Source organism: Solea senegalensis, linkage group LG20 (genome assembly GCF_019176455.1).
Source record: "Solea senegalensis isolate Sse05_10M linkage group LG20, IFAPA_SoseM_1, whole genome shotgun sequence".
NCBI lineage: Eukaryota > Metazoa > Chordata > Actinopteri > Pleuronectiformes > Soleidae > Solea > Solea senegalensis.
In genome coordinates this window covers 19,805,126-19,820,372 of record NC_058039.1, presented here as the reverse complement: position 1 = coordinate 19,820,372, position 15,247 = coordinate 19,805,126, and the positions used below count along the sequence as shown (strand labels likewise).

Sequence of the window (15,247 nt, the reverse complement as noted above, 5' to 3'; positions counted from 1 at the left end):
TTGGATGCTCGTTCCCGTGGAAGTCCTGAGGTTGTACCGTATTTCTCGAGCTCTATTTCTCTGGATCCATCCATCCATCCATCTTCTATCACCACTAGAGAGTCACGTGGGGGTTGCTGTGCCAAACTCAGCTCACAGAGGGCGAAAGGGGCGGGTCACGGGTCGCCAGTCCAAAGTTATTTTGAATTTTCGGTGTAGGAGTTTACGGTAAAATGAGAAGCACGCATGCCAAATCCTTTCGGCGATGACAGGGTGGTCCCAGTAGGGTTAAAGGTGTTCCGGTCACAACCCCACTCTGCCCTGTCATGGCAACCGTGTAACTGTTTTCTCATATGTTCTTTGAGCGTGTGATGATATTAGAAACACGCGTCTTCCCGTGGCCATTCCTTCATATCTCAGAATATATTCTGTTCCCTTTGTTGCCTGAACATTGGTGTTGTTGGTCCTTTTAAGGCAGTTTAGCATTGTATAATTAGATAATTATAGACTTTATAAGCACCCCGGAGAGAATCTGTCATAATTGCCACATCAAAGTGCTGTCCCCCCACTGTGTCTCTGTGTGTCATATTCTCTATTCAAGCAACAACAACAAAAAAAAAGGCAGCAACAGTGGCAGATTGTGTGTGTGTGTGTGTGTGTGTGTGTGTGTGTGTGTGTGTGTGGGTAGTCAGGCAGCACATGGTTGCTGTTCTCTCCTCCTTTTACATAAGAAAACAATGTTCCCTTTAAGCAGCATGTCTTTGGTTCATGCCTGGGAAATCCTCGTGGAGTCACTGCTGCATCTACGTCATCCACCTTTCAACCTCCCACATGATGGCACGCTTGAAAAATGAAAAGCAGAAAGAAGGCGGAATGGGAAACAAGAGGTGCTCCCGATGTCTTTGAGAAAATATACAGTCACTTTGATATTTAGTGCTTTTTGTAAAGCGTTAAAAGGTTCAACTTCTCAAAAAGCTTTCAGTTAGACCAGGCGTCTGCAAACTTTAGTATGAAAAGAGGTTTCACTCATAATATTAAGATAATATCACATATAGAGATTTCTCTACAGGTATACTTTATATAAAACAATGGTAGTTTGTTGCATTTATGAAATTTAAGGACTACAAAAAGAAAACAGTTGACATACTTTGAAATAAAACAGAATCATGTAGACCCTCCCATATTTCAAACACAAGGTTTGGGGTGGTTTTCAAATATTCACGTTTGTTTATCGTCTTGATCCCTAAATAAGAGGCGTTCACTTTGAAATAAAAGCTACAAGCGGCCACTGCAGAGGGACTGAAGAGCCACAGGTTGCAAACCCCTGAGTTATACTCAACTTGCCTTTGCATTTGTCAAGTATTTGGCCAGATACGTCTACACATGACATGTGGACGGTAACAAGGAAAAAGGGTTTTTTCAGAGCTCAATCTCATGAAAACTAATCCTGCCAGTGGACGTTTTTTTTACCTGATTTAACAAAGATCGATGTCAGTGTCGGGCAGAACAACACTGGGATTCAGGGATTCCACCGCCTGAAGGTATCTACACATATTACAATGTTCACTTCACTGAAGGTAAAGTGCATTCATTTGCATAATTAGACTTGGAACGTATTATAAGAACAGGCAGGGAGGCAGAGCAGTGTAATGAGGCAGGGAAATGGGAGTAAGTGTGTAGCGTGGCATATGACAACAGACATGTTTAGACCTCACTACACTGGATCTCCCAGGGGAGGCTGACTAATGACTTTTTACTGGAGATGAGTCAAAACAGTCACCGCTGTGCTGTTGTTGCCGTGTTCAGTATGGAATTGATACGGCAGGCGATTGTACAGTACTGTGTTTGCTTTTCCATTCTCCTGAGATTATGTCAGATGAGGGTAGATACGTTACACAACTGATGAGCGAACATCCCAGTGAGTCAATATTTGACGGTGACAGAGGAAGAATTGTGCTTCATTTAAACAACACGCCCCTCATGTGTGCTGAATTTTATTTCGTCACGCTGCTTCTCTCGTGTCGTTCGTTACGTGGCCGACGCACTCGAGTGCCCTTTATTATCTTTGTCCACTTGTTTGAGCTGCTTTTTCCATGCTCAAGTTATCCAATTCATCCATTATTAAATCTGCACATCGCTTCTCCGAATGATAAAGAATACGTCCACCAGCAAATAACAAAGTATATATCCTTGTGTATCACAACCTAGTTAAACTGAAAGCTTGAGTACTTGTGAATATGTCAGTATTAAATATAACACAAGTTTGTTGTTGTGACTTTGGGCAAATTGTCTCCAATTTAACGCTAAGCTAACTGTGTTTAATAGACATATGAGGGGTCGCCTTTATCAGCCTTTTATAAAACAATCCTCAGCCAGAGAGTGAACTCATTTCAAAGTGCTGCAGTCAAAGCTCGTCGGTACACATTTTTATTTAATATCTAATACAAGCGACAGTATCGACTTCAATCCAGCAAATCAATTATCTTAGTCGCTCAGGCTTCATCAGCAGACACTTTGTTTACTATCCATGCGTGAGTGACTTTATGGACTGTGGCAGTGGCTGCAGTCAATAAAAAACACAACTTTGTGATTACGCTCAATCTGCTTGCTTTTTTAGTTTGAATCCGTTAGAATAAATGGTTTGACACAGATTTACTCTGTTGAAATCAAGCTGACTGGATTATCTGGCGAGATTTATTGCAGCAGCTTCTTTTCTTTTCTGCTTCAACACTCAGACTATCAAAGTCGTCTGCTGGGGGGAAGATTGCCCTAATTATTCTCCATTCTATATATGATTAAGAGAGATTTGCCTTTAAATGCTCAGCATGGGCTTTGATGAGCACTCTTCTCTCAGCACTCTTTCAAGCATGAAAAGAAGTCCATGTTTTGTAATGAGAAGCTTCAAGACGAGAGAACTTTGGTGGTTTCCATACATCTACTGATGCCTCTGGACACATTGTCAGTGATGTTCCTGGAATCACTGGGTGTTTCGGGTCTTTCAACATCACACACCCTCCTTCAGGTGACCCAGCTTGTGTTCAGATGGCTTCTCCTCTTTTGAGCCACAGCCATCTTGAGGCCCTCTCTGCCGCTTCGGTGGTAGTGCGGATGGCTTTCCCCTTTCTCACTCCCTCGATGCCTAAAATATCGAAGGCTCTGACCAAAGAACGGGCTGCGAAGCTTCTACATCCAACCTTCACTGAGAGGCATCTCGCTCTCCATCGGGCTGCTGGCAGTTGCTGACAAGTCCTGCATACTTGGAAGAGCTTCCTTTCAAAGGCTTCTTCTAGGCCTCCCATGGAACAGTCAGCTCAGACACGAGGACAATGTGTGGTCACAGGGTAATTTTTATTAATCCCCTTAGGGAAAGTATTCCTCTGCATTTTGACCCATCCTAGAATTAGGAGCAGTGGGCTGCCACACTGAGTAGCGCCCGGGGAGCATTGGGGGTTGGGTACCTTGCTCAGGGGTACCCTAGCCCTTTTTGGCTGGGTGGGGATTTGAACCAGCAACCCTCTGGTTACAAGTCAAGTTCCCTTTCCACTTGGCCATGGGCTGCCGTAAAGGACTTAGGAGGATGCGGGCATGTGTAGTGACTGCGATGTGGCTGGGAACCTTCAGCTGTGGCTTGAGGTCCACCAACAGCTGCCAGTCTTTGCAGAGGCCAGGATCCCTGCTGGAGTTCAGAATCAGAATCAGAATACTTTTATTATTTTGTTACAGTTGCTCCATATCAGACTCAGTAAGTACCAGAAAAAAAGACAAAAAAAAAAAGAAAAGAATTAAGATTAAAATCAAATAAAAATAGCACAAAGCCCTTGTTTAAACAAGAATAACAAAATGACACAAATGTACAACGTGTACAGGATAAACATTATCTATGTAATAATTAATAAATGAACCGGATACTTCTTCAGATGGGAGTTGTAAAGTCTGATGGCCACAGGCGAGAATGATTTCCTGTGCCGGAATCAGTCTCTCACTGAACGAGCTCCTGTGGCCGACCATCACGTCATGGAGTGGATGGAGGTTGTTGTCCAGTATTGTCCTTAACTTGGACAACATTCTCCTCTCTGAGACCACCGTCAGGGAGTCCAACTGGACCCCCACAGCGTTACTGGCTTTGTGGATCAATTTATTCAGTCTGTTTGCATCAGCGACCCTCGGCCTGCTGCCCCAGCATGCAACAGCAGAGAGGATTGCACTGGCCACAACAGACTCATAAAAAGTCCTGAGTGTGGTCCGGCAGATGTTGAATGACCTAAGCCTCCTCAGGAAATAGAGACGTCTCTTCATGTAGATGGTTTGTGTATTTGTCCAGTCCTGTTTGCTGTCAGGGTGGACTCCCAGGTATTTGTAGTCCTTGGCCACATCCACATCGACCCCTTGGATGGAAAGAGGGGTCACTGGTGTCTTGGACCTCCTAAAGTCCACAATCAGTTCTTTAGTCTTTGTCACGTTAAGCTGCAGATGGTTCTGCATGCACCACGTGGCGAAGGAGTCCACCGCAGCCCGGTACTCCGTCTCATCACCCCCTCTGATGCATCCAACTACTGCAGAGTCATCAGAGAACTTCTGGCAGGGGTGGCCTGTTCCCCAGCTTTGATGAAGGTGATTGATTTCTTGGAGGGTCGGAACTGCTTGGCCCACACAAGTCCAGCACTGAGGGCTTCAGCAATGGTCTGTACTGACCATCTCGAGAGCCCGAGTGCAGCAGCACTGGGCCCATGGGTTTAATTAGGACCCGAGTCACAAATGACAGGGGCCGAAACGGCTCCTGGCACACATTCATGTGAGGAACCTATTGTTTATCCTTCAGATTATTATTCTATCTGTGTGTTTGTGGTCGTTTTTGAGCGGGTTAGCGTGCATAAAAATACTTGAAACTTTGCATGGAGGTCAGGTCTGGCGAAAATGCGATATTGACATAGTTCCCAGACCGGTGTGTTGCTCAAGGGCTCTATAGCGCCCCCTATAGTGAAAACAGAGGCTCAGTTCCACTGAATTTTCCAAAACTTGGTGCGAAGATGTTAAAGACCAAGATGAACAATGAAATGTCCACCGTAACCATGGCCTCAACTCAACAGGAAGTCTGCCATTTTAAATTTTGTCGTCCATTTTTATGATTTGAAAACTTACGCAAATCGCAGGCATAACAAAAATTTGATCGATTGAATAAAACTGAACTTGTGCGGGGATGTGAAGGACCTATAATGACTGTGTGCAATCCTAGTTCATTTGAAATCTTCTGACCTTAATCCCAAAATGGAGGTTAGAAAGGTTTAAGAGCTGGAGTGTGTGTGTGTGTGTGTGTGTGTGTGTGTTTTCTTACCGAGGCAGGTAATTTGACATTTGGAAAGAAGAAAAATGGGATCATTGCAGTTTTATTGCTGTTTGGTTACAGGTGGTTACAGGGGAGGGTCGGAGAACACCCATAGCTCATATTCTGCTGATGTGTAATGTTTACTAAGATGATAAGTGAGGGAGGGAGACAGAGCAAATATTCACAAAGTTGAGGCAATAAATCTGCACACAACCTCAGTACACTTGTATAAAGACAGGACTTCCTTTCCTACTATGAGATTTCAAAGTTTTCTGCACGAACAATATGAATGGAAACACACTAGATTGTCAGTATTTACAAGTCTTTACAATCGAGGGAGTTGTGCAAATTGACTATTGATAAAATGGAAATAAGTCCAGTGGAAAAAGATGCCGTTATTTAAGTGTGGTTGGTTGAAGACTCAGCTGGATTCCTCTCAGAAGATTCCTGCGGCTGCCTGAAGTCTAACTCATAATGTAACTTTATTTTAAATGTGATGTGAAGGTCACAGCACACAGTTGTGACTTTTTTACACTCGGCCTTTGTCGCAGTTATATCTGGCAGCAAGACAAGAACTTTGGGACATTGTGTTTTTTTTACACAAAAGTGAAAGAAAGGCGTCGAGAAAGAAAGAAAGAAAGAAAGAAAGGCACTCGCATACCAATGGATTAGATCAGAGGGTGACTCAGCCGCCTGTAAGACGATGAGGTGTCATCCTGTGAAAAGGTAGAAAGTGAGTGAGAATTGGAATTATAATGAGACGAAAATGCACATCTTCAGCCCAGACACGAGTTCAGCACGTGGTTATCTGCGTTCACGATCACGCTCTTCTTTGTTGTGGAGCTACATTTGAGTTTGTACCAGTAAAATCCCACAGTGACTGCTCCAAATATCTACGTTATTATGGATTTAATACTTCATCTCAACATGCTGGACCTTCAAAATTACTATTTCTTTTCCCTCATCAGGTCACTTTATTGCAAAGACATCCTGTCTTTCTTCAAAATAATATGTAGTATATTAAAAAAAAAAACTGTATATCAAATATAATTCTATATGTGGATAAAAGTCTAATCCAGGTCACATTCAATTCCTCCAGTTTAGAGGCAGAAAGGCTTGAGGGAATCTCGACTAATTGGCCACTTTATTACATATGCACGCTCATTAAACAGCAGGAAACGCTGAGTTATGTTGACGGCATTTTAAAAGCCTGTAGACATGATTAAGGGAGCCATTTGGTGTTTCAAGAAACATTAAAATGTGCAAAATGGATCATCCAAAATGTTAGTGAAACTGGTGCCTGCAGCCCACGTTACATTTCAGAACACTGATACCTTTTTACAGCACAATTAACAGGTGGGTAAACCAGTTCTTTTAAAAAATGCTGTCTCACTGTCTGTCAGACACAGGTCAAAGTTGACCTCTCGACCCACTGCGTCAGGACAGTGTGAGATTGTGATGCTATGGTAACCCCAGGCAATAATATCACCACAGTATCATGATATTGTGATTATAGCTGAGACGCAGTGTGTTACCGCCTCTGTGCATAAATAAATGATGCTCATAAGAGGGTTAATACTGTTGTATTAGCCCAGGAGTTTGAGGATCATCCATCACCATATCAGGGTATTATTATTTATATATATATATATATATGTATATATATATATATATATATATATATATATATATATATATATATATATATATATATATATTCTTTATTGTCAGGAAAACATTCAAACAAATGAGTCACCAATTAGTACTGACCGAATATATTATAAGGTAAATATTTATGTCCCTCTAAATCATGAAGTTCCGCGCTCTCATAAATCCTTGTGTCAGCTTGTATTCATTCATTATTTGTATGTCCACTGTTATAAAAGAGACTCTCTTCAAACGTAGAACCGCAGAGTGCACTTAAGTCGTCTGATGTGTCCCTGGAACTTTCATTGTTACACGTCTCATTCAGTGTGTGTGCGTGTGTGTGTGTATGTGTGTGTGTGTGTGTGTGTGTTATTGTTGCTGAATTAAAAGCCTGCTTCAGTGCAGGCAGATCGTGACCTCGCGTTGCACGACCGTGCAAACACTGAGCGAGCAGAGTAAACTATTGTTACCGAGGAGAACAGAGCGAGAGACGACTCAGAAGTCACCGCTGGGGAGTGAAAGTGTTGTCGTGATGTTGTTGATGCTGTTCCAGAGTGTGCAGGCTGTGAAGCTGCTGAAGCTCAGTTAGGTATCCGGCGTGGACACGAGCAACAGAACCCAGCGGCCGTGCACTTCTGAAGCTTTTTTACTCACTAGGACATAATTAACAGAGACGCACACTTACACACTGTATATCACACAAACATCTTCAAAGCAATGGCTGGAATCGTTGCTCTTATTATGAAGCAATGTAAGCAAACGACGTGTTTAAAATTGTGTGAGGATGTGAGTTGTTTCGCTGGAAAAGACGACCTGGAGAGAGCCTGAGCATCAGTTTGTGTTTCTCATCACTTTTACCACAGTGCTGCAAATTAAGCGTGCGTTTATAAAAGAAAACTCATTAAATTCACATTCTCTAATCTGGTTTTATATATATCACAATTTTTAATGTCCACTTTAAATGAACGACACAATAGCTGTGAGTTGCCTCAGCTTCACTGACACACACACACATCAGTGAGTGGATCATCCATCATCTACCACTGACATAGGGCGATAGGCGGAGTCACACCCTGGACAGTTGGCCAGTCCATCGCAGAGACACACACACACGTATGGGGAGAACATGCAAACATGCAGAAAGGCCCTTGTTCCAACCGGGGCTCGAACCCAGGTCTTCTTGCTGCAGAGGCAAGAGCGCTAACCACTACACCACCCGTGTGGCCCTGAGTGGTTGTTATGGGGATAATTATAAAAGGGGGCAGATGGCTTTGGGGGGGGGTATATTGGAGGCTCTCTCTCATATATATATGTGTGTTTCTCTCCTGGTTGCTGTGGCGACGCCTGCCTCAGTGACTCTGTCTCAGCAGCATCTGGGCAGGAGTGTGTGTGTGTGTGTGTGTGTGTGTGTGTGTGTGTGTGTGTGTGTGTGTGTGTGTGTGTGTGTGTGTGCAGCTTAAAACAGTCAGTAAAATGTAGTCCACACACACACACACACACACACACACACAGTGCTGCGTCTCATTTCATGTCTGTGGGTTTATTAAAGACGAGCTCAGCTAAACCAGCGGCGTATAAGAGTGAGCCTTCAAAGTCAATTTTCAACAATATCCTTTTTGTTGGGAACGACTTACTCTCCACACTTCACGCACACTTGCACTCACACTGGGATGAACCTGTTGCTGGCGCAGCACTTGTTGTTGGAGCAATATTTCTCCCTTAAACTCCTCGTCCTCCACCTCCCTGCTGACATTTCCCCATTGTGTGGTTTGTGGCCAGTTTTATTAGGACAGATCCTCACGTGCCTCTTCATTTTCTCCTCCAGCTCTTCCCGTTCTCCCTCCCTCCCTCCCTCCCTCCCTGTAGCTAATGAAATCATCAGGCTGCGGAGAAAACCTGACATCCATGTCTTTGTTAAATCCTCTGAAAACTGTGCATCTCTTGGCTCACATTTCAGCATTTTCAAATTGCAGTTTTAATTGTGTGATTTGCATCATTAACCCTTTAACACCTAAGCCTCAAAATGAAGGTTTTTAACCCTTAGAACACACTGTGTTTAAACATACAGTACATACACAGGGTATATGCAGTCTGATGAATAAAATCATCATTTTCTATGAACATCTGAGCAAAAAGTGCTACGAATGTTTAAAATCAGATTGACATTGTGAAATTTGGAAATACAGTCACAGTTCAAAGTTCACTTGGCTCGTTTTTATGAACAAAACGAAAGATTTCTGCACAGTTATTGTTACTTTATATCACGACTAAAAATGGGTTATAAAACGAATCATAACTTTGACTCAACAACACATAAGAAGATGAAAATGTCCATATAAGGAGTTGTGTATTATTCCCACGGCAAATTACCAACGCTGCAGATCCATGGCGCATGAGCACTCAAGGGTTAACAATAAAAGGGCCGGAAAACCAGATTCTGTGTGTTAAATTTGAAATTTGAACAATATAACACAGATTTAAAGTAGCATTTGTTTGAGTTTTTGTCTCAATGTTCAAAAACTAAAACTATATGACAGTGTTTTTCAATATTGTCTTTAGTGACGAAATGTAACTTCTGAATGTTTGAACATTATTGTTATTTTCTTTCTGAGAAATATTTAGTGGAGCGTATTTGCATTAAACTCGATGTTTTAAGGTATCTTGCTAATTATAAACTAAGGCTGAAACAATTACTCGATTAATCAATTAAGTGATTAAATCAATCGTCAAAAGATGATTTTTTTCAGCTTCTTAAAAGTGAATATTTTCTGGTTTCTTTAAACACCATCATTTCCAACATTTTCTGACATTTTATGAACCAGCGATTACTCGAACAACTGAGAACATCGACAGATTAATCGTGAGCTGCAGTGTTCGGTTGAGTTAGTGAAATAAAGGATTTCAAATAGCATGAAAACACGTTTATTTCGCCTCTTTAGTCCTGGTGGATCACATGCTGCCTTTGGGGAGAGGCTGCATTCTCGCACACAGCGACTGCACCGACGGCTGTGGAGGTAAAAAGTAAAGAGCACGGGCACAGAGACACCGCGGCACGCTGCGCCGCACAACAGGAAACGCACAGCAGATGCTTTTTAAAGCGCGCCTTTGTCTTGACCTTTGAAGTTTGTCGAGATCCCCTCGAGAAGCACGACCGGGACTTTATCTTATCATTCCTGTCGGGTTTGCTAGTTTTGAAGGTTAAGTATTGGACGAGTTGTTTAATCCTTGATTGCGATAAAATCTTATTTTTCCCTCATAAAACCATAATAAAATGTCATGTGTGGACACTCTCTCTCTCTCACTCCCTCTCTCTCTCTCTCTCTCTCTCTCTCTCCTCTCTCTCTCTCTCTCTCTCCCTCCCTCCCTCTCTCTCTCTCTCTCTCTCTCTCTCTCTCCCTGTCCCCTCTCTCTCTCTCTCTCTCTCTCTCTCCTCTCTCCTCCTCCCTCTCTCTCCTCTCTCTCTCCTCTCTCTCTCTCTCTCTCTCTCTCTCTCCCTGTCTCCCTCTCTCTCTCTCTCTCTCTCTCTCTCTCTCCTCCTCCCCCTCTCTCTCTCTCTCTCTCTCTCCCTCTCTCTCTCTCTCTCTCTCTCTCTCCCTGTCTCTCTCTCTCTCTCTCTCTCTCTCACTCTCTCCCTCCCCCCTCCCTCTCTCTCTCTCTCTCTCTCTCTCTCTCTCTCTCTCTCTCTCTCTCTCTCTCTCCCCCCCCCCCACAGCTTGTTTTTCTCAGTGTGCATGTGTGTGTTATCTAAATCTGTTGATTGTCTTTGTGCTGACACACAATCCAGGATTGCAGAGTGTGGGAGTGGATGTGTGTGTGTGTGTGTCCAGGTATTACTAATGTTGTGGGGACCTAAACCTGTTTACACAGTGACATTATGGGGACAAAAATCAAGTCCCCATAACATAAATGACTTCATTTTAAGGTTAGGATTAGGCCAGTAGTAATTGTAGTTAGGGTTAGAGTAAGTCTCCAGGAAATGAATGTAAGTCAATGCAATGTCCTCTCAAGTCATGAATGTCAAACGTGTGTGTGTGTGTGTGTGTGTGTGTGTGTGTGTGTGTGTGGGAGTACAGACGTTATAACCGTCCCCTCTTTTGTTCACTTTTAATGTGAAGTTATTTATTTCCTGTTCTGGAGCTAATGTAGGCTACCTATAATTTACACATCTCCTAGCAACAAGACTTTGAACTAAACTAAATATAACCAGCTGCTTAGGTGTCACTATAGGCTCCAGCAGCCCAGTGGTGATGAGATGAGTTATAATATATATATATGTATATTTTTATGTATATATATATATATATGTATAAACATATATATACATATCTGTGCATGTGTTTGTGTCCACAGAGGGTTTTCAGTTAAAAAAGTGTCTGGAAAGTGATCTCGGGGTAAAATGAGGTTGTATCTGTCGTCTGCGGACACATTATTTATTCAAGTGTACCGCGTGTCCACTTAGGCGAAAACCTCAAAGATCCACTGGTGTCAGCACATTTTCATCCACACGCTGTCAGATTGGTGAGGAGATAATCTGGAGATGATGAGATTGACATTGTGACTGTGTTTAAAGTCAGATGTACACACAATAATAACTCTGCTAAATATGCTTTACATTTCTAAACATTAAACATAGGTATTTTGTAGGTATTGTTCTTTTTTTTAATCCACAACCATTATTTTTCTGTTTTTATATATATGTATATATATGTGTGTATGTACATATATATGTATATATATGTGTGTATGTACATATATGTATATATGTGTATATATGTGTGTGTATGTACATATATATGTATATATGTGTGTATGTACATATATATGTATATATGTGTGTGTATGTATGTATATATATGTATATATACATATATGTGTATATATGTGTGTATGTACATATATATGTATATATATTTGTATATGTGTGTGTGTATGTATGTATGTATATATACATATATACACATATACATATATGTGTATATATATATATATATATATACACATATATATACATATATAAATATATATCAGAATTTTGAACAGTATAAAACATATTTGCGATAAATATTTCGGGCATTTTTCCAGCTCTCTTCTTTCTGGCAACAAAGACGCAGATTCTCCAGTTTCCTGCAACAGCGCAGGTGAAATTACCGCAATAACTACAACGTTGGCTTTCACATGCAACTTCTCAGCTTTTACACAAACAGTTGCACAATTGCATAATTACGGCGACGCAAAGTGCACTTGTGCAAACGTGTCATCTGCGATGATAAAGGGTATGAAACAGCTCTCGATATGTGATTATCACATCAAATAATAATCCAGCAAATCTACGATAATCTGTGTGGAGCGTGTGGGTTCAGAATAAGAACGTGGTGTTATAAGAAGTCACAGTGCTTCATCAGGAGTTTGTGTAGCTACAGTTTATAACCTGATCATGTCACTCTGTTAAAAGTCCAACAACTCAGGTTTTCTTAATGTCATGTACAGTAAACACGTTAGTCCGGCTAAAATCGGGCTAGTCTTAGTCAGACTAACGTACCTGGATAATGTGATTCCTAGTCTGATTACTCCTACAGAGATGGAGTCAGCAGCACAGAAGTTAAATTGTTATATTTTAGTCAGGTATTGAAGGTTGATACCCATGAAACTAAACTGGAACTGTGTGTGATTCCAACACCCAGATTTAAAGAACCTACATGATGAGAAACACTAACAAAACACCAGTGTTGGTGTTGTTTGTGTTGTTTGTCCTCTCTGGACTAAATCGTAGAACCATGGCAGTATATGTGGAGGCCTGGAGACAGAGAGACTTCTTCTCTAAGTGGTCATACACCAAAGAAGACTATAATTGTAATTATGTAAATCCTCTAAACTCGTCCTTTAATACTGAATGTCAGCCCCTGTGGCTCCAGCCTCCCCAGGGTTTTTTCTTCACTGGCCGCGATGACAGAAGAGTCTCAGTCATCCACGTCCACATCAGGCTGTCGCACACACTCAGCCGCTCTGACTCACTGAGCGTGACACTCTGAAGTGTATGACCATTGGTTTGTGTGTGTGTGTGTGTGTGTGTGTGTAACTCTCAGACGACTGTATGTGGGTGATCTCCTGTGTTCCCCCTGATTCCCCTGTGTTCTCTCTGGCCCGGTTCACTGAGCTTGAATCATCGTGTCGCCTGCACCTCCGTCAGACAGGTGCCACTTCAGGAGTGACTGGCTGCACATTAGCAGAATTGAACTCATGCAATTGTTGTTGTTGTCGTTGTTGTTGTTGATTGTGACAGAAGCGCTGTGATGTGAGCAGCGTGGACTCTCAGGATAGTGTGTGTTGGAGGAGGAGGAGGAGGAGGAGGAGGTGGAGGAGGAGGTCACAATAGGATTTTTCCCTTCTTTACAGAAATAAGTCATGCAAAAGATTAAAAGCAGGCAATTCTGTTAAACATCCACAGCTCTGGCGCTCACTGATGATGTCAATAAAATGAATTTGAGGACAAACAAAGGCTATTGATCCTGCAGCAGGAGCAGTGTGATAGGCCATGAGAGGACACAGATGAATCCTACTAAGCATTATGTTCTCCATTAATCGTAAAATAAAATATCAGAAAACTTTAAAAAAATCCAGGTCAGTGTTTGTCAAACCAGGAAATGATGAAGTTCTGTTTTTAAGGATTTCTTTGTTATCTGGAGCAAAGGAACCAGAAAACCTTCACAAACTTGTTTTAATCATGAAGAAAAGCTTCAAACCCATTAATAAACCATTAACGGAGGAATTGTTTCAGCTCTCGCTGTGGTGTCAAAGGTCTTCCTTCTCTTTCCGCCCCTCACCAGATGTGCTGGTGAACGGGAAGCCGTGCGACTGCGACGTCGTCGCTGACTGTAAGGTGGGCGACGCTGTGGCGCTGGAGGTCAAATTGACCAATCGGAGCAAGAACGCAGTGGGACCCTTGGCTCTGACTGTGGTCCCCTATCAGGACTACCAAAACGGAGTCCAGAACTACGAGCTGGAGGAAGCCGTGACCTTCATCGGCTCCAACACCTTCTACATCGACACGGTGAGTGGAGCAGTCGTGAAGACCAAACATCTGTTCACAGCTGTGTATTAACTATGAGCAGCAGTAAAGTTGCATGAGCTGCACATGGAGGCTGTGAAGGAGCGGGAAAAGCAGCAGACTGGGAACAAAACAGTGAATTCTGCTTTGATGGGTAATCTTTCAATTCACATGAAACACGTGGAGCACACGCCTGGTCCTTTTACAGCTGCTGCGATGACAAAAGAAAGGATCCCAGACAGGAGCCGCTTTCATGTACACAAGGAAAAATGAGTGAATGTTGAACAATCTTGTGCTGGTAATTAAAAAAGAAGAAGAAGAAGAAGAAGAGGTGATGGTGTAAAATGTCTTCATCATTTCAAAGCTGCTCCTGAAGGTGGTTCCTGACGTTTAGTGTCTGCTGTGTTTTCTTTTCCTTCACCAGGTGAAACCCCGAGAGAGCGCCGTGTGTGTGGGCGCTCTGCTCTTCCTCTACACTGGAGATTTCTACCTTAATATCAAGTTCCAGGACGACAGCGCCGGGCGAGAGCTGCCGCTGGCTTGGTTCACTCTGCCCAGCGTCCACATTAAGTCTCTGGACGCTCCACTGCAGGCCGGAGCATGAGCGCAGTATTCCATGGATCTCAATATGTACTGTAGGTGATGTGTGCATCTGTAAATACTAAAGTCTTATGGGTGGAAATATCCTGTTGAAGCTCACAGCATGTGTTCTGGAGCTAAAGTTAAGACCAGGCCTGGGCTGGGCTCCGGTTTTAAAGGTATACAGAACACGACGACACCACATCACTCCAGATTCTAGGCCACGCTGTCCTGACGTTAACACACAAACACTGGATTTTTCCTGAATGAATTTGCGTCTCTTACTGTAGATGAGTCCGTCGTCACGTGTGACATGAGATGGTTGTAAATAAATGTTAAAAAAAAAACATTTTCTTTCAGTCTGTTCGTCACACACACACACACACACACGCTGCCGTCCGCTGATGCCTCGTGTTACAGTTTAAATATTTAACATACGGATCATCAGTGTTATATTTACAGTCTGTGGCGTAAAGAAAACACGAGTGCATACAATATAATGTCACAGCACATGTCACCTGGACTCTGTTGACCTTTGTGTTGTTCATATGTTGTGTGTGGATACACTGGGAGCTCACCGGAGCATCCACAGCACATATTCACACTATTGAGACACTAAGGTCTTTCAACCAAAGGCTCAGTTAATAAAATCTGTGCCTGTTTAATTCTACAAC

The 15,247-nt window shown here is 42.5% G+C and overlaps 1 protein-coding gene across 3 annotated transcripts in view; it reads left to right on the top strand.

Moving 5' to 3' along the window:
* trappc9 (trafficking protein particle complex subunit 9) overlaps window positions 1–15,243 on the top strand; it is a 154,757-nt gene extending 139,514 nt beyond the window's left edge. For all 3 annotated transcript variants that reach the window (XM_044052130.1, XM_044052128.1, XM_044052129.1), the window contains 2 exons: window positions 13,774–13,997; window positions 14,419–15,243. In XM_044052130.1, coding sequence (XP_043908065.1) covers window positions 13,774–13,997; window positions 14,419–14,598 — 404 coding nt within the window. In that variant the 3' untranslated portion in view covers window positions 14,599–15,243. The remainder of the gene's footprint in view (window positions 1–13,773; window positions 13,998–14,418) is intronic.
* The last annotated feature ends 4 nt before the right edge of the window (window positions 15,244–15,247 follow it).